This window comes from Camellia sinensis, chromosome 10 (genome assembly GCF_055761805.1).
Source record: "Camellia sinensis isolate YWXY chromosome 10, ASM5576180v1, whole genome shotgun sequence".
NCBI lineage: Eukaryota > Viridiplantae > Streptophyta > Magnoliopsida > Ericales > Theaceae > Camellia > Camellia sinensis.
In genome coordinates, this window is record NC_138970.1 from 131,389,865 (window position 1) to 131,410,122 (window position 20,258).

At 39.1% G+C, this 20,258-nt stretch overlaps 2 protein-coding genes and 1 long non-coding RNA gene across 9 annotated transcripts in view; 2 read left to right on the top strand and 1 right to left on the bottom strand.

Annotated features, from left to right (window-relative positions):
• LOC114306887 (azadirone synthase LFS) overlaps positions 1-20,258 on the top strand; it is a 175,017-nt gene that overhangs the window by 106,990 nt on the left and 47,769 nt on the right. The window contains exon 10 of the mRNA XM_082892359.1: positions 2,657-2,736. Within this exon, the coding sequence (XP_082748485.1) occupies positions 2,657-2,736 (80 nt within the window). The remainder of the gene's footprint in view (positions 1-2,656; positions 2,737-20,258) is intronic.
• Positions 515-2,650, top strand: LOC114281723 (uncharacterized). Its single transcript, XR_014342627.1, has 4 exons — positions 515-1,515; positions 1,599-1,840; positions 2,140-2,185; positions 2,460-2,650. It is a non-coding gene; the product is annotated as an uncharacterized LOC114281723 (long non-coding RNA).
• Positions 8,076-20,258, bottom strand: part of LOC114266113 (NADP-dependent malic enzyme-like) — a 29,769-nt gene continuing 17,586 nt past the window's right edge. The window contains exons 7-10 of one of the 7 annotated variants that reach the window (XR_014342623.1): positions 10,360-10,547; positions 10,173-10,250; positions 9,987-10,040; positions 8,076-9,877 (exon numbers count right to left, since the gene is read on the bottom strand). Coding sequence is in view for 4 of the 7 variants with exons in the window: in XM_082892363.1 (XP_082748489.1) it covers positions 10,444-10,547 (104 nt within the window). In the remaining 3 variants the exon portion in view is untranslated. Of the gene's footprint in view, positions 9,878-9,986; positions 10,061-10,172; positions 10,251-10,328; positions 10,548-11,015; positions 11,207-18,634; positions 18,867-20,258 lie in introns of those variants that run through there. The other 6 variants (XR_014342622.1, XR_014342621.1, XM_082892363.1 and 3 more) reach the window with 6 other exon arrangements.

Below are 20,258 nucleotides of genomic sequence, written 5' to 3' on the forward strand. Positions count from 1 at the left end.
AGATTATAAGGAGGGACAATACATTGGAATAGAAGTACCTGAAAACGATCCTGACATAGAAAAGCTATTATATGGACCAAATGTCTGGCCCCCTTCTGGGAAGTTACCAAATCCATTCAAGTCTTAAGAAAGTGCGAAGTATGTGTAATTCATGCCATGTCCCAATCATCTCTCTCTCTCTCTCTCTCTCTCTCTCTCTCTCTCTCTCTCTCTCTCTCTCTCTCTCACACACACACACACACACACACACACACACACATCAGAGCTTAATTCAACTTGATGTGATTTAAGCATTTGAGCATTCTACATGGTATTGGTTTGTAATTAGTATTAACCCCTTTGGTCTTTTTGCCGTTTGAAAGATATCTTGCCTAGATGGAGGGAAACTATGAAGAAATATCATAGAGAGGCACTGTAAGTTTTGTTCAAGATTAATCTTTTTGTAACGAACTTCATATACTACTGACGGATGTATTTGCTGCTTTGTATCAAACATTATATCTCTTCATGTAGCAAATTGAATTATCTTGTCTTGTTTTGGTGTCTAAGCAGAAATGTTGCATCATATTATTTTCTCATTGTTATCTAATATGAATACCCTATTGTCAATTTAAAAGTATTGCATTAGACTAATAAATCTTGGAAAATATCACATTATGGGAAGGATAACTTCATATAAAATATTGGAAGTTCTGTATATACTAAAGAAAGGCTTAAGGATGTGAGCTAAGAGCATAGACTGAAGAACTACAGTAGAGAACTCATACCTTTATCCCATCTAGTCTTGACGGCACAGTCTGGTGGGTCTTGCAAAGCTTGGTTGACGAGTTTGTCTGTTGTAATTATACAAGCTCATCCCTTGCCATGAAAATTTTATGGTGATGGATGATAATAATATTCTAAGACCATGAAGATTCATATTTATATATATTTTCATTACGAAAACTTGGGGTGTATTGCTTTTTAATCTATGTTGTCCAGACTTTTAACTTCAATTCTTACATGTTTTCCCAATCACTCTAAGATCTTTTATATTTTGTTACATTTTCGGTGATGCAAATTAGCATAAAATATGCTGCATAACTTGAGGAATAATAACAAAGAATTAGGTTGAGTGAATTGTTTTAGCCACGAAGGTATATTTCTAAACACCATTGTTAAATTGGGACATGTATAAAACCAAACCATATGGTTGTTCTGTTGGGAGTTTTTCTCCTTTCCCACTAGAAATTCATTTGTAAAAAAATAACAATTACCTATCATTCCATTTAAGCCTTGTGACTTGTTCGGCCATGATTTCATGCTTTCAGTTTTATATATATGACATTGTTCATATGATTTTTTGATAGATTTTTGTCTCATTTTCCTCATGTATCTTTTATGTGCGTGCTAGTGAGGTGGCAAAAGAAATTTCAAGGATCATAGCTCTTGCACTTAACCTTGAGGTTGACTTTTTTGATAGACAAGAAATGCTTGGGAAGCCTATTGCAAACTTGCGTCTACTACACTATGAAGGTGAAAATTAAATTGAGGATCATGGAATTCTAATGTAATTGATGTCACCTGTATCATGACATAAGTGTTTGGTTATTCTTCAGGTAGAGTTTCTGATCCCATGAAGGGAATATACGAAGCAGGTGCACATTCTAATTTTGTTTTGATAACACTCTTGGCAACAGATGACGTCTATGGTCTCCAAGTACTGATATAGTTAAGAATTTGAATTGTATTTCTAATATATTTTGTAAAAAAGGGATTGTGATCTTTTCAATTTATTGCAGATTTGCAAGGATAAGGATGCTAAACCTTAGAAGTGGGAATTTGTAGCACCATTAAAAGGGTTAGGAAATAGAATCTTCAGAGACTTGATTGGTTCAAAGGGCACTGCCTAGGATTAGTTTTCAGTTATCAAAAAATAAAAGGAAGAAAACTTTATATATTCTGGACAATATTAGACACCTTCATTGGAGCTAGTCTAAGTTTTCTACATGCTTTTGTGATTATGAGCTAAGGTTAGATAAAAGAGACCATATATTACATTTAGCTGCTACAATTTCATGTAGAATGAATCTTTTACTATATTATCAGCATTTTTTTACTGTCTTGACGATTGAAATCTAACTTTCAAAGCATTTATAGTGAATCTTGGTGACATGCTAGAGCGCTGGAGCAACTGTATTTTCAGGTAATGTGCGTTTGCCAAAGTTCCTAAATGATGGTTTTGTAGCTTCATGACAATCAGTTGGATTATTATTATTATTTATTTTTCAGTTGTTTATTGTGAGATAATATTGAGTACGATATGGGACATTGCCTTCTTTAGAGCAAAAATTCCGGAACAATAATTTCTCATTGCCACCACCTTGAATGCCAATTTTTCTAGTATGTGGTTTGAGTGTTGGGATTATAATTTTATGGTACTTGGCTATCTGTGTGTTCACTTGCTTAATTTTATCCAGGTCCACGTTGCATCGAGTGCTGGGTAATGGTCAGGAGAGATATTATGTAAGGTCCCTTTAGAAGCTTTTGAATGTTCTCTAATTGCATTTATGCAATATTATCGTCTAACATACATAATGGCTCTTTTTGCTTTTTGGTTTTCATTTTATTCGATTTATTTTCATTTATTTATTATTATTATTATTTCATTGAGCAGATTGCGTACTTTGTGGAGCCTAATCATGATTGTCTTGTTGAATGCTTGCCCACCTGCCAGTCGCAAGAGAACCCTCCCAAGTAAGTATCAATTGAACAGGGATAAACTGTTCATACCTGCATTGATCTAAGTATGAACACATGTTAACCATTGATAACTGCAACTGATCTGAGTACGGATGATCACGAATGAACTATCACCCACACAATGACGTGAGGACCATTAACGTCATCATTATGTGCAACATATGTGGACAAGTGGGAACCTCTAATTGTGCTCCAAAACAATGGTTGGATCACCCTTCCTTTGGACACCCCATTCTCGAATTTAAATTTTGTTGATTTTCTTTTAATACCCCAGTTAATTCCCAACGTACCCGCACCCGCACCCGCACCCGCACCCATCCAATCTGTTGGCCAGCCACCCAGCGCACCAGTGCCACCTCCACCACCCCTTCCTTTCCCTCCCCTTCTCTCCCCACCATCTGCTGCCCCCTCACTGTGCTCCTCAATACCCCCCTCTCCTTTCTTCTTGACGCCCCCCACCTCTCCGCAACACCCCACAGCCCTCCCCTGATCTTATTCTCAAACCCTAATCCAAACCACATCACCACCATCGATGTCACATCCCAAACTTGGGTACGACCGGCCGTGGTCCACAAGGCCTTAGCCCAAGGCACACATAAGCCTAAATACGAATCCATACACATTGAATAACTATAAAATAGTCCATTAACAAATAACCAAAACTCAATCCAGTGTCCTGCCACAAATATAAACGGCAAAACCAACCGTAATCAATACCATCCAAAGTTATGGAATATAAACAACCCACATATCAAAATAATCCTAAATGAACCTCAATAAAAATAAATATAAATATGCACAAACTTGACATAACAGTCTAAAACAAAATAAATGAATGTCCTAGAGGTCCATGCAATTGAGTCTCTGTTACGCCATGAGTCCACTCTAAGCCCTTCTAACACTTGAAAATGGTAAACAACTAAGTCAGCTGATAGCTCAGTGAGTAGCAACATGGATAGTATATATAGTTTTGAAAACAGGGATCAATTCCAAAATAAGACATATATCACAGAAACTAGATTGACATACAGTTTGGTAAGGAGAATCTGTTTCAAAAAGAAGGCTTCGTAGTTCATTAGTTAAAATACTCATGTCTCTCAAGAACATGATAAATGACATTTTCCACTTAAAACAGATTACAACATGAATACCAATAATTTTCTGGGTACCAAGAAATAACAAGTAACATGCCACACAGTTCTCAAGACTATAAGCCCCGTTGGATCCAATATCGAACTAAGAGTCATCCTCAGGGTGGCAACCCAGGCCTTTTCTCTAAGATGATCCGATTGAAGGTAACCTAGCCTAACCTAGGTCTTTTCCTTACAATCGTTGAGCACTAGAGTCATCACGGCCCAACCCAGATCTGTTCCCTAGTGGCCAGAGTCACCACACACAGTGGAATAATTTCCCTGGACTAAAATATACAAATGGTCCCAATAATCAATACACATCAGTTTCACAAAACATGGTAGTTCACCATTATAAACATGAGACCAAAACAAATAGTTTATAGTATGCCAAGTTCACACATGTTTTAGAAATAATTTGATTCCATTGATAATATAATAATTTATCAAAACAGTTTAGTCCTTAAACAACAATTTAATTTTCCAACAGTTCAGGGTAGGGGAAGATTTATAAAAATATGTAGCATGCAACTACTCACCTGAAAACGAAATAATATAATCCTCAAATAGAGTATGAAAGTCCAACTAGTGCCCTGAACCAAGTATGTAAACTACATGTCACTACTAATCTAAAAATACTAAAGAATAAGAACTAAGTAACCCCAAACTAAAGCGCACTAACACGACTCAACCCAACTCACTGTTACTCTTAAATACTACCTAAGTTCATGTTCTTCGAGGTCTAAAATCACCCAAGACATGGGTTCAAATCGAAACTTAATTAAAAGTAACTTTAAAATAAAACAGAATTTTAAACTAGTTTTCCCAATCTATTTGCTAACTTTGAAAATTAAAAAACCCACTCCATGTCGTTCGGAAAATTCTAAAACCCTCCAGATATCAACTAATATATCCTAAGTTTCAAACCCAAATGGTTTCACTTGATTTGCTTGTCAAAATAATTATCTACAATTAATTATATCTAAACAGGTTGTTTTCTGCAGCACTTTAAAGAAATTAATGGTTCTCTTAATATACATGAGCAATCAATGCAAGGTCGAAAACGTACGAAACTAGACTCGTAGCCGGTTCTAGTGACGCTGATTTGATAATTTTCGGACTTATACCCAAAGAGAACAACACTCCCGAACTTACTGTTTAAAACCAGTTTTCTGGACAGATTTGAACGTATCAGTTTATATGGATTTTGACTCCCAAAAATTATGAGAAAATTCAGATATGCAATTCAACATGTAATTAATCTACATAAAAACTTCAGTTCAAAATTCATTCGTTTGACATGGTTTCTTGATTTTTAAAGTTTGTGATTTTGTATAGAATTTTTGGACTAAGAATTACACCATTCATTATACATGAATTTAACTCTCAGATTTCTTAACAGTACATGAATTTTCGGGTTTTGTCTTTTTTTGTAATTTGACATAGAGGTAAAACGGTATTAAAAAATGGGGGAAAATTCAATTTTACTCCTTGTGGTTTGAGTTTGGGGCACTCTACCTGTCCGTGATTCAAATATAGTTGGTTTAATTAATAAAATTTGTGATTAATTTAAAATTAAGTGTATAATATCAGAGATAAAGAGGATTAGGTTTTTTTTTCATACAAGGGTAAAATAGTCTTTTGATGATTAATGTTAACGGATGTTAGATTGCAATTTAGTAAAACTATAATGGGGCAAATATGCCTATATTTAAATCACATGTGGGTAACGTGATCTGGTCTCAAACTATAAGGGGATAAAGTGAAATTTGAAAAAAAAAATACTGAATTTGGGATGTCCAACAATATTTTTGGGATGCATTTAAAGGCTCCCTGGATAACTGAGCTGGTGTCTAATTAAAATTGAAAACCTTTTTGCATTAATAAAAATGCAAAAAGGATATGCTCGACTTCTTTGTTTTTGTGAAGTTTCTCTATTTTTTAATGCTTCTTTTGCACCAAGTTTCCTCCTATCAAATGTGAAACTTACATGCTCCAGTGGTACAAGGAAACTCACGTTGTTCTCGAGTCATACGAAAAATGATACGCCAAACTGTGTTGTCAATATTATTGGGATTTTCGATTCAAGTGTAGAACACAAAAGTTAGCTCCTTCCTGCCGTGGTTTGTATAGAAACAGGTTCACTTAGTTGAATATTGGAGAAATATCATGTAATCTTTTTTTGGTTGCAAATATAATGTTGATATTTATGTAAAACATGTATGAGAATATGCGAAATATTTATTAAAACTTTATCTTTTTTTTTGAATCACTAGCAAGATTTTATTTTGTATGCTACATTTACATTTGAAAGAGTTCACCAAGCAAATAATTAGGTTATGTTGTGTATTGTGGAGAAAATAAGTTTTCACTATGGAAATATATATTTGGTTAGTATATATGTTCCATTCATTTGACATTTGATTAATGGTTGCAATTGCCACAAGTTGCACTACTGTTTGATAATGTTTTTTATTTTTATTTTTATTTTCATTTTCTGGAAAATGAAAAATAAATATTTTTGAAAATTATTTATTACTGGAAATGATTTTTTTGAAAATTTTCTGAAAACAATTCACTTTTAACAAAAAAAAAAAATTGTTTTTAGATTTTTGGTAAGTCAATATTTGATTACCCAAAAAACAACCGAGCCCAATATGAAAAGGGCTACAACTCTAAATAGTAAAAGCCTCTAGTTTCAAGAGGCAACAATTAAAACTCAGAATTCTATAAAAAGACAGTTCTCACAACCCAAAAGTTAGGCGAAAACGAAATATGAAAAAAAAAATCACTAGTTGAGAGCCTACGTAAATTCTCTCCATTTTTTTTTTTTAACCCTTGCTCTCAGATTTCAACTCAATTCAACAACACTAGCACATCCTAGTTTTTTTTTCCCTTGCCATTTTGATGATAAAGAAAAGATCAAAATCACCTAACTTCGTTCAGCTTCAAATAATTTTAAGATATTTTTACTTGAACCATATGGGGTGTGACCACCTAATAACAATAGGGCACATATGATTATTTTTTCAGAAAATAAAAAATAAAGTGACTGTATCCCATCATGTGTTTTATAGGTTATTCTTATAATTTTTATTTGTATATGACTTGTCTTCATGTGAATTGGACCACATCGTTGTCGCATTTGCGCTCACCATATCGTTATTGTGTGTTTTGAATCTTTCCAATGGCTATTTCTCCTATTCCAATGGCTATATTTGCTCTCCAACGGTCAAATGAAGATGAGGGACTATAAATAGAAGATCTACATTCATCTATAAGTGGGAGAGGGGATAATCTCCAAAGAGGAGAAAATACAATAATTTCATACTGTAACTTTCATATCATCTCTATGAACTTTAATTGTTTAAATCCAACTCTTTAGGAGTTTCTTGTACAAAATGCTTTACGCATTTTTTTCTACAAATCATCTGTGAAGGGTTGTTATACCCATGAGCTTCATTGTGAGTGTTTGAGAGAGAGACACCTGAGAGATTTGGTAACACCGAAAGAGGGGCTGTTTTGGTGGGTTTGCTTTTTGGGATTTTTGGAACAAAATTTTCGTTGCAAAAGTCTTGCAAGTACTCGGTAAATTTGCTAGTGTAAATCTATTAGATAAATAGTGGAAATACTCGAGGGGGAGCTTTGAGGAATGGACGTAGGTTTGGGTTGAAACCGAACCACTATAAATCTTGTGTTTTCCTTCTCTCTCTCTCTCTCTCTCTCTCTCTCTCTCTCTCTCTCTCTCCCTCCCTCCTTTATATTTATACTTTCAACTCTGTTTTGCTTTGACTTGATTTGCTCACACATTATTGCTCATGTTTTATATATTCATTCTTTTATTTTACTTGAGTTGAGCAAGTTAATTTTATTGAATTATTTCATTTTAAGTTATATTTATCAACTCAATTTCCTGCCTCGTGTTGTCTACATGGTGTAACACTATGAATAAAAAGTTCAACCTTGCTCAGTTTGTTACATATATAAGCAAGTTCAAATTAAATTTTTAGACTTGTTTAATAAACTCAGTAAGAGCTCAACTTTGCTAAGTTTGTTACATATATAAACAATGTCAAACCAATCTTTTGAGCCCTCTTTTGAGCTCGTTTAATAAGTGAGTCACTCAAGGTTCCCGTCAATTTTTTTTCTTCATTATTGAGTTTCAAACCAAACTTGAGCATAATTAGTATTTTTCTTCATTATTAAGTTTTAAACTGAACTCGTTCATTATTGAGTTTATCAAACTCGAGCATAATTAGTATTTTTCTTCATTATTAAATTTCAAACCAAACTTGAATATAATTAGTATTAAGAAACTGAGCTAAGCTCACGCAATAATTAGCATAAATATTCAAGCTCAACTTAAACTTTTCTTTTTTAAGCTTGATAAACAAACGAGCTCAGCTCGGCTCATTTGCCACACTGGCCACTAAGAACCAACAACTAAGAGAAATAGATCAATGGGGAAGATAGAATTTAGCTTTTGGGCCAAAGAACACTTGGATTGATTTATTAAAAAACACTGTATTCTATTACAATTACATAGCAGTTAGGCTGAAAATCTTTTGTCCAACTCTGTCGCTCTCTCATATCCTTCTGTTTTGAACTCTCTCTATCATATGATTCAAGTGAAGCTTCGCATGAAAGTTAGTAATACATCTTGAGAATGACAAGCTCGGCATTCCAAATCCTTAACTGAGGCAAGTGGTTAATTCTACAAGTACCATCGCAGCGGATGCTTCACAGGTCAGTCTGAATTTCTACATATTTCCACAACTTTTGTGACTTCACAGAGAGTACTAAACTGGTAGTGAGTAGCGAGTAGAGACTGAAGTTGATAATGTTTCAACTAATACCAACCTTTCATCCAACCCGACTCTTACTGTCATGGTTCTAATATAAACTCTAAAGCTTACAACACCACAAAAGTTCCGAAACATCATGATTGGAATGTAGAGGGAAAAGGAGAGACACCAAACAAGAATATATAATAGACTCTGAAGAAACACACTACATTAACTACTAGCCATAGTTTGTGCTCACAATTCAACAATTCATCGAAAGCTTCTGTAATTGGGAGTATACGTGCAGCTTTCAGCGTACTTCACCAGATTATCACGCCGAGGGAGATGCATTGCCAACCCTATGAAACATTGAGAAAGTCATAAAAATAAACATGCTTCAAGGGGCAATTACAGCGGTGGTAAGACACATGAAGCAACCAAAGGTACACTTACTAACTCACCAAGTTCATATGCTTTAGCAGTCATATTAGCAGCAATGTGGCCAGAGATCTTTTCGATATTAGAGAATGATAGATAGATCAAACCCTTGTCCAAATTCTCTTTTGTTACTTGCTCAGCCAAAGCCTCCGCTGTTACGAAGGAAAGTAGATGATTTAGATACAAGGGTGAACCATTCTATTTATTTGTCGTGCCTGTCGCCTAGAATTGCAATTTAATTGGTTTCGCCAAAAGTTTTCCATAGTGCTTCACACATGATTATGGGCAACCCAGTGTAAAAAACTTCTGTTAAAAGGATATCTAGAGAGGGCACGATGTACAGATACTATTTCAATGACTTGAACCTGCCCCACCAAGGACGCTAATGGCAAATCGCCCTTACAGAACCAGATCACACATCAAGGGAATAAAACAAACACAAGGTGTTTTTTGAGTTTACATTCTATTGAAATCTGAGTAAACATCTCAGAACTTTTTCTAAAGAGAGTCTATTCATTATTTATGACTTGCATAGATATGTGACCAAAGGAAAGGGAAAAAATAATAAAGCATAAGTAAAATGAAATAAAATAAAGGAATGAATTCATTGCTCTTCAATTAGCAAGTAAATTGTATTCAACTTATAATGTATCTAGTTATGTAATATGTAGTGCACTTACAGGCTGCTAGAAGCATTTCATCGTGTACACGAATTGCACTAGAGATGACCAAACGCAAACCAAATCCAGGGAAAATATATGCATTATTTGCCTGAATTGATCACTAAAAACCAAAAAAAAAAAAAAGGTGCCATCAAAATCAGTTTTTAGTATCCATCTCAGATGTATTAAGTATATAACACCAAAAAACTAGAAGTATAAAGTAATAGAACCTGCCGGGTAGAGAGAGTTTGACATTGTATTCTACAGGGTCAAATGGACTTCCACTGTCAAAAATTGCATGTCCCTTATTTTAGAACAGAGAAATTTATTAGTTTTGTATTTAAATCCAATCAGATATTACTTTGCATCAAAGCATCAAATTATAGGATAAGAAAAAATGCATAATTTCTTTTCACCTGACTCTAGGTGTAAGCTTCTTCAGCTGTGCACTCAGATTGTGAGGTTGGGTTGGAGAGGGCCACAATGAGAGGTTTCTGCATGCCATTCATTTAGATTCTTATTGTAAAATTTTGAAGAGAGAGAGAGAGAGAGAGAGAGAGACAGAGAGAGACCCTCATTGAAGGAGGCCATGACCTTAATCACCTCTGTTGTGAATGTTCTTCCCACTCTAGATGAACCAAATGGACTTCCAAAGGTACACTCACCAACTCACCAAGTTCATATTCTTTAGCAGCAAATGTGGGCCGAGATCTTTCTGATATTAGTGAATGGAGAATAGATCAAACCCTTGTTGAAGTTCTCTTTTGTTACTTGCCCAGCCAAAGCCCCTGCTGTTACAAAGGAAAGTAGATGATTTAGATACAAAGGTGAACCATTCTATCTATTTGTCGTGCCCGTTTGCATAGAAGTAACTTCAATTCAATAGGTTTTGTCAGAAGTTTTCCATCGTGCTTTGCACATGATTATGGGCAGCCTAGTGTATGAAGCTTCTGCTAAAATGGGATCTAGAGAGGATAAGATATACATAGTTTTTCTTTCATTTTTGAAGAGACTGTCTATGACTCAAACCTGTGCTACTAGGGATGCTAATGGCAAGCCTTACCGTTGAGCCAAATCACCCTTACAAAACCAGATCACACATCAAGGGAATAAAACAAACACAAGGTGTCATTTAGTTTATGTAACGCCCTTGAAATAATACATAAAATCCATCATTTTAGACATGCATTGATATAAAAGAAACTGACCATTTCTATTAATCAGAGAAATTCCTTACAAAAGTATTACATGTTAATCAGCAAAAGCAAATGCCCTACGGGCTTACAGCTTTCCAAGTTAACACTTGGTTACAAAAGAAGAGTACTAACTCAATACATATTAAGCCCTTGGCTTGAATTTACATGTAATACATCAAAATAAACAAAAGGAAAAGTCTTCAACTCTCATCATCATCCAAGTTATGTCCTTAGGGGTGGCATATTACCTGTACCTGAAAATAATGTCCCATAAAGGGTGAGCCACAGCCCAGTAGAGATATGCTAAACACAGTATGAGCAATGACTAAGACATTTGCAATTGATAAATGTTCAATTTTCATAAACCGATTCATAACCCATTTCCATTCCATTCCACTTTCCATTACTTATCAATTTCACAATTTACATCAACGGCTCAGAACCTGGCCAACCACTTATACGAGACAATGACTCATATTAAACATTTCCCCTTATACAATAGATAAACACATTGGTTATATCAACATCTCAACAGATACGCATACAAGCTACATCCACATTTCAACAGATATGCATATTAGCTATATCAACACTTCCAATGACAAGCATATGAGCTATGTCAACACTTCCAAAGATAAGAATATGAGCTATATCAACACATTATCTGACAAGCATATGAGCTGTATCAGTGGAGTCCATCCCCTATCTCCTCCCACACAACATTCGGTTTAGAGGTCCATCCCCTATCTTTCCCTAAACCGTGGAGTACATCCCCTATCTCCTCCCACACACACAACATATATACACAAAGGTCATATACGCAATCCATCAATACATAACGTTAATGTATTCTACCAACCGTCAAACTCTGTGACATATCCAATTGATTAGTTTTAGTTTGCCTAATCATCATGCATTGTCTTCAACAATCAAAACTACCCTCCACCGGTAGTCCAAGCCATTATTTATAAAAAGATAATAAAAGCTCCAACAGATAAAATATCAATGTTTTCAAAAGTGAGCGATTAATAAATCTAACTCCACAATTCAACCATATAATGAACCGATTCCATTATTTCCAACTCAATTCCATATAGCTACAATTTTCCCAAATTAATTATACCAATTAATTTATTCCACAAATTAGGGTTTTCCACCCCATTTCCCAATATTGACCCAATGGCCTATATATCCATAACTAACAACAATATCATTATTTTGGAACCCAAAATACATGCTTTTGAATCAAAATAACAAAACCCCTTTTCAACATTTTCAAACCCTAACTTCCCAAAATCAACTATTTAACAAAATACCCAAATCTCTAGGTCAAAACCCATAGTTGTGAGTAGGAATCCCTACCTCAAAAGATGACAACCAACGAAGAAGATGATGAAAACGAACTTGCTCCAAACCACGAGTTTCTCGGATCAAAAGATAGCCCTCGACGATCAACAACTCTTTTGTAAAGGCCAAAGGTAAGGAAAACACCCTAGCTAGATCAATATCTAGAGAGAAGGCAAGGTTTTAGAGAGAGAGGCTCTCAAATGGCCTTTTCGGAAAAAGTAAGAGAGAGAAAGGATGAGAAAAAGTGATTTAAAACTGCCCCACAGTCAACTGATATACGACATTCCCGCTCGAGCGAAAAACACAGCGCTCGAGCGTCAAGGACAAAAACTAGGTCCGCTCGAGCGCAAGAAGACCCGCTCGAGCGCTAAGACACAAGAAGAAAGCACATCCGCTCGAGCGCGAAAACCAGTCCGCTCAAGCGTAGATTTCCCCCTCCCAGAACCTACACCGAAAAGGTACTACCCGCTCGAGCGTCAGAATACCCGCTCGAGCGCCACCGCTCGAGCGTAAAGAAACCTGCTCGAGCGTAAAAATCACACCTGCAGAAGTTTTGCAGGGACATGAAAAATTAGGAGTGTGCAATCCCAGCTCAAGCGCAAGAAGACCCGCTCGAGCGGACCGCCTAAAAACTGGGCAACAAGGAATTGAAACCAAGGCCTAACCAACCTGTAACAACCCCACCCAAAACATCCTGAAACTCAATCAAGCGGAATTAAAGGACGACAACAAGATAGATTCAACTACCAACTTCACAGAATCAAGTCCGGAACACAACAGAATAGTAAAGGGACAATCGGGATCGCTATAACCTCCCCCCCTTAAAGAATTTCGTCCCCGAAATTAAACACAAGTTTTTTTTCAAAAACAGGTTTTCTCCATTCTCAACAATATTACAACATAATAAACAACTCGACCCATTACCAATCAATCCCATCTCTTTTCAAGAGGCACTTCACATTATATGTAACAACCTGCATTATCAACATGCATTCCTTTGAAATCTACCAATTTCAACCTGTTTCTCACAATTTCTTAACACATGCAACATTAATATTATGTCTGCATTTCCACAGTATACTCAACATACACAATGTTAAAACAAATTTCCATTAACCAAAACATTCACAATGTTTTACAACGTAAGACACATACAATGCTCTTAACGTTCCACAATATTACAAAAATTCCATTACATGGTTACACATCAACAAACAAGTCCGGATATTTCTCGGGGACTTCCAACTCACGTTCCCAAGTGGCTTCCTCCACTCTGTGATGCTTCCACAAAACCTTCACCAAAGGAATGGTCTTGCCACGCAGGACTTGATCCCGCCTATTTAAGACCCGAACCGGTCTCTCCTCATACGAGGCATCCTCATCTACCTCTAAATCGGTCCAGTCTAACACGTGGGATGAATCCGGCTCATACTTCCAAAGCATACTCACATGAAACACGTCATGCACTTCGGACAACTGCGACGGTAAGGCTAAACGATAGGCAACCTCGCCAACCCTCTCAAGGATTTCAAAAGGACCAATAAACCGAGGGGATAACTTCCCACTCTTGCCAAATCTCATCAAACCTCGCCAAGGTGATATTTTCAAGAAGACACGATCACCTACCTCAAACGCCAAAGGCCTCCTCTTACGGTCGGCATAACTCTTTTGGCGACTCTGGGCTGTAACAAGCCTCCTACGGATAAGCTCAACTTTCTCTGTCGTCTCCCTAACCAACTCCGGACCCAACAAAGGTGCATCACCCACCTCGGCCCAACACACTGGAGACCTACACAGTCGGCCATACAAGGCCTCAAACGGTGCCATACTGATACTAGACTGAAAGCTGTTGTTGTAGGCAAACTCCACCAATGGCAAGTGCCTCTCCCACGTCCCACTAAAGTCCAGGATACAACCTCGAAGCATATCCTCAAGGATTTGAATAGTACGCTCGGACTGCCCGTCAGTCTGAGGATGATAGGCCGTACTAAAGGTCAACTTAGTGCCCAAGGCACTCTGCAAACTCTGCCACAACCTAGCAGTAAAACGAGGATCTCTATTTGAGACGATCGTCACTGGGACCCCGTACAATCTCACTATGTCCCGAATATACAAGTCGGCGAGATAATCTACCGAATCTCTCACGCGCATAGGAATGAAGTGCGCCGACTTAGTCAACCGGTCTACAACCACCCAAATGGCATCACTACCCCGCTGAGTCCTCGGAAGACCTACAACGAAGTCCATAGTGACATGCTCCCACTTCCACTCGGCAATAGGTAAGGGTTGCAACAAACCCGCTGGCCTCTGATGCTCGGCCTTCACCTGCTGGCAAGTAAGGCACTTAGACACGAAAACAGCCACATCTCTCTTCATACCTCGCCACCAAAACTGGCGACCCAAGTCTCGGTACATCTTAGTGCCTCCCGGATGCACCGCAAGGCGTGAATGATGGAACTCTCAGAGTACTTCCTCTCGGCAAGACTCCGGCACAAACAGACGGTCTCGGTATCTCACACTCAGGTCGGGATACACCGTCAAACCCTTCTCAACTTTCCCATTTGAGATCTTCTCTCGGAGGGATTCTACCTCAAGGTCACCTCTCTGTGCCTCTAACACTCGGGTCACAAGCATAGGCTACGCAACAACAGAAAACAAGGCCGCAGCCTCAGCTGATTCACCCAGAAGCAAGTCAAACTCACCAAGCGCACCCAACATCTCCCATTCCCGGATGGCTATACAAGCTACATCACTAATGGATTTCCTACTAAGGGCATCGGCCACAACATTGGCCTTTTCCGGGTGACAATGCAACTCAAAGTCGTAATCCTCAATAAATTCCATCCATCTCCTCTGCCTCAAGTTCAAGTCTTTCTGTGTAAATAGATATTTCAGACTCTTATGATCCGAGAACACCTCGAATGTCTCACCATAAAGGTAGTGCCTCCAAATCTTCAAGGCAAAGATCACTGCTGCTAACTCTAGCTCGTGTGTAGGGTAATTCTTCTCGTGTATTTTCAACTGACGTGAGCCATAAGCTACCACTTTCCCCTCTTGCATCAACACACAACCTAAACCCTCTTGTGAGGCATCACAATAAATCGCATAACCCGACCCTCTCTCCGGAATAATCAAAACAGGAGCGGTGGTCAATCTAACCTTCAACTCTTGGAACGACTTTTCACAAGTCTCACTCCATACAAACTTGACCCCTTTCCGCGTCAATCTAGTCAACGGGGAAGCTAGCCTGGAGAAATCCTTCACAAACGGACGGTAATACCCAGCTAATCCCAGAAAACTACGGATCTCAAACACACTCTTAGGCTGTGCCCAATCTTGCACTGCCTCTACCTTGGATGTGTCAACAGACACCCCTTCTCTGGAAACCACGTGGCCTAAGAACTTGACTTCCCCTAGCCAGAACTCACACTTCCCAAACTTGGCATACAGCCTATGGGCTCTAAGCAACTCTAGCACCACTCTCAAGTGTTCCTCGTGCTCATCCTCAGAAGGCGAATAGATAAGAATGTCATCCACGAAAACGACTACAAATCGATCCAAGAATTCCCGGAAGATCCGGTTCTTCAAGTCCATAAAGACTGCCGGTGCATTGGTAAGCCCAAATGGCATCACTAGAAACTCATAATGGCCATACCGTGTACGGAATGCCGTCTTAGGAATATCCTCCTCCCTGACCCTCAACTGATGGTAACCCGATCTCAAGTCCATCTTAGAGAAACAACGGGAACCCTTCAATTGGTCGAACAGATCATCTATACGGGGCATAGGGTACTTATTCCTGACCGTAGCCCGATTTAACTTCCGGTAGTCTATACACAATCTCAAGGCACCATCTTTCTTTTTAGCAAAGAGGGCCGGTGCTCCCCACGGTGAAACGCTAGGGCGAACAAAACCCTTATCTAGCAATTCCTGGAGCTGAATCTTCAACTCACTTAACTCGGCTGGGGCAAAACGATAAGGTGCCATAGAAATCGGCGCTGTGCCGGGCACTAAATCAATAGAGAACTCTATCTCTCGGTGAGGTGGTAAACTAACGAGATCCTCGTGAAAAACATCTGAATACTCATAAACCACCCTCGGCAATAGAATCTGAGTCTCATCACACTCACTATTGATAAAGCTAGCAAGTAGACCACTAAGCTCTCCCCGCCCTCACGAATCATACACCGGTGGCAACACACTACCAACCCGGTCCCCCAAGAAATGGAAACACTCCCCGCTCAAGGTACATACAGTGACCCTCTGGCGGTAGCAATCAATAACAGCCCGGTATGACGATAGCCAGTCCATACCCAAAATAACATCAAAACCCTTCATGGGCATGACAACAAAAGGAAAAGGAAGCCTATGGTCGGCGACCTCTATATCACAACCTCTAACACCTTGTTTCAAGATCAACTCACCACCAATAGGCGATACCACACATATAGGAGATGCTAACTGTGCCAACTCCAATTCTAAAACAGATGCAAATGCAGCAGACACAAAAGAATGAGATGCACCCGTATTAATCAATACACTAGCAACCGAGTTACAAAACAGAAAAGTACCTCTCACTACTGATGGAGCCGGTACTAGGTCCAGCGCGGTAACAGCATACACGCGCCCTGTAGGCCCCAGATCCACCTGCTCACCTCTAGGAGCAAAGGACTGCTGCACTGATTGGGATGACGAAGCTCCCGAATTGGCCCTCGAGGCCTGCACAGATTGAGCTGGCTGAAATTCCTGCGTCTGTCTAGAACCAGACGCTCTTGAAGTAGCACTCAACTGCGGGCAATACCTCTTCAGGTGCCCAGGCTGACCACACTGATAGCAAGTCAAAGGCTGGCCCCTACCCTGACTCTGGCCCTGAGGTCTAGCTGAAGAAGAAGCAGCTCGCTGACCCCCTCCCTTCTGCGGGCAAACCGAAGACTTGTGACCCAGCTGGCCACACGCAAAACAAGTCAAGCCTCCCTGACTACCTCTCCCAGAGCCCGCGCTCGGTACTGGAAAGGTTGATCTAGCCACACCACCCTGAGACTGCTGAGGGTTAAAGCCCCTCTGTCTCCTGCCGTCACCCTGACCATCTTGGCTCCTCTTCGAGCCTCTTTGCCCCTCATCCTCCTCTTGCATCATGAGCTCCATATGAGCTGCAGCATCCACTAAATGTCTATACTCTCGGATGAAAGACCCACCAACCCTCAACTTGAGGCCCCGCCTCAACTTGCGCTCAAACTCATAGCAACGGCGTTCTTCGGATGCCACCAACTCAGGGGCAAACCTGGACAGACTAGTAAAAGTGGCCTCAAACTCTGCCACAGACATACCCTGCTAATTAAGTCGGCTAAACTAATCCCTCAGCTTCTCCCTAGCCACTGCAGATAAGAATCTCTCCTGGAAAGCATTTACAAACGCCTCCCATGTACCACCAACACGAGCCTTCTCGTACTTCCGCCATTGAGACGCATCTCCCTTCAGCTGGAAGGATGCTAAGGTCACTTTCAGTGCCCCGTCCTCGATGCCAAGCATCTCGAACGTCTTACTCATTTGTTCCAACCACTCGTCAGCCTTAAGTGGCTCCTTTGGATCCCCAACAAACTCGTCCGGGTTAGACCGAAAGAATTTCCTCTTCAAGAAAGAAGGCCCTGCCTCAGCTGCCTGATTCCCAGCTCTGAGAATACCTAAAGCTCCTGCTATCTCTCGTGCCAAGGCACTCATAGCCTGCTGACCCGCTGGCTCAGCCACATTGGCCTGACCAACTCCCTCCTGCACTGCCGGAACCTCCTCCGGTAAAGGCATCTCCTGCCCACCACGCCTGCCACGCCTACCACGCCCTCATCCTGACATCCTAATAAAGGTAACCAAGACTATTAGCACATTCACAAATGTGTCGAAGCTATAACACTCGCGTCCTAATGCGTGGACAACTGTAATTCACTCCACGTAAGCACATAAGCACATAAGCATTTACGAATTTCATTTCCGGATAATGATAGTCCCGAGGCGTTACTAGAGTTCCGGTTAGAAACAGCATTGATCAAGTGCTTTTCCAACAAGACTCCCAGCAACCCAAGGATCCGATCAACATCCTAGAAACTACATTCCATACCCACATAGTCACATAAGCATGTTATCAATTAAGCACATCGCATATGACACTACATCTAAGTCTCTATCAAGCGAGACAAACCCATTGTGATCCTAGTCATTTCCCACGTACCCAAAGTATTCGAACCCGGTTTGCTCTGATACCAAGTTGTAACGCCCTCGAAATAATACATAAAATCCATCATTTTAGACATGCATTGATATAAAAGAAACTGACCATTTCTATTCATCAGAGTAATTCCTTGCAAAAGTATTACATGTTAATCAACAAAAGCAAATGCCCTACGGGCTTACAGTTTTCTAAGTTAACACTTGGTTACAAAAGAAGAGTACTAACTCAGTACATATTAAGCCCTTGGCTTGAATTTACATGTAATACATCAAAATAAACAAAAGGAAGAGTCTTCAACTCTCATCATCATCCAAGTTATGTCCTTAGGGGTGGCATATTACCTGTACCTGAAAATAATGTCCCATAAAGGGTGAGCCACAGCCCAGTAGAGATATGCTAAACACAGTATGAGCAATGACTAAGACATTTGCAATTGATAAATGTTCAATTTCCATAAACCGATTCATAACCCATTTCCATTCCATTCCACTTTCCATTACTTATCAATTTCACAATTTACATCAACGGCTCAGAACCTGGCCAACCACTTATACGAGACAATGACTCATATTAAACATTTCCCCTTATACAATAGATAAACACATTGGTTATATCAACATCTCAACAGATACGCATACAAGCTACATCCACATTTCAACAGATATGCATATTAGCTATATCAACACTTCCAATGACAAGCATATGAGCTATGTCAACACTTCCATGGATAAGCATATGAGCTATATCAACACATTATCTGACAAGCATATGAGTTGTATCAGTGGAGTCCATCCCCTATCTCCTCCCACACAACATCCGGTTTAGAGGTCCATCCCCTATCTTCCCCTAAACCGTGGAGTACATCCCCTATCTCCTCCCACACACACAACATATATACACAAAGGTCATATACGCAATCCATCAATACATAACGTTAATGTATTCTACCAACCGTCAAACTCGGTGACATATCCAATTGATTAGTTTTAGTTTGCCTAATCATCATGCATTGTCTATAACAATCAAAACTACCCTCCACCGGTAGTCCAAGCAATTATTTCTAAACTGATAATAAAAGCTCCAACAGATAAAATATCAATGTTTTCAAAAGTGAGCGATTAATAAATCTAACTCCACAATTCAACCATATAATGAACCGATTCCATTATTTCCAACTCAATTCCATATAGCTACAATTTTCCCAAATTAATTATACCAATTAATTTATTCCACAAATTAGGGTTTTCCACCCCATTTCCCAATATTGACCCAATGGCCTATATATCCATAATTAACAACAATATCATTATTTTGGAACCCAAAATACATACTTTTGAATCAAAATAACAAAACCCCTTTTCAACATTTTCAAACCCTAACTTCCCAAAATCAACCATTTAACAAAATACCCAAATCTCTAGGTCAAAACCCATAGTTGTGAGTAAGAATCCCTACCTCAAAAGATGACAACCAACGAAGAAGATGATGAAAAAGAACTTGCTCCAAACCACGAGTTTCTCAGATCAAAAGATAGCCCTCGACGATCAACAACTCTTTTGTAAAGGCCAAAGGTGAGGAAAACACCCTAGCTAGATCAATATCTAGAAAGAAGGCAAGGTTTTAGAGAGAGAGGCTCTCAAATGGCCTTTTCGAAAAAAGTAAGAGAGAGAAAGGATGAGAAAAAGTGATTTAAAACTGCCCCACAGTCAACTGATATACGACATTCCCGTTCGAGGGGA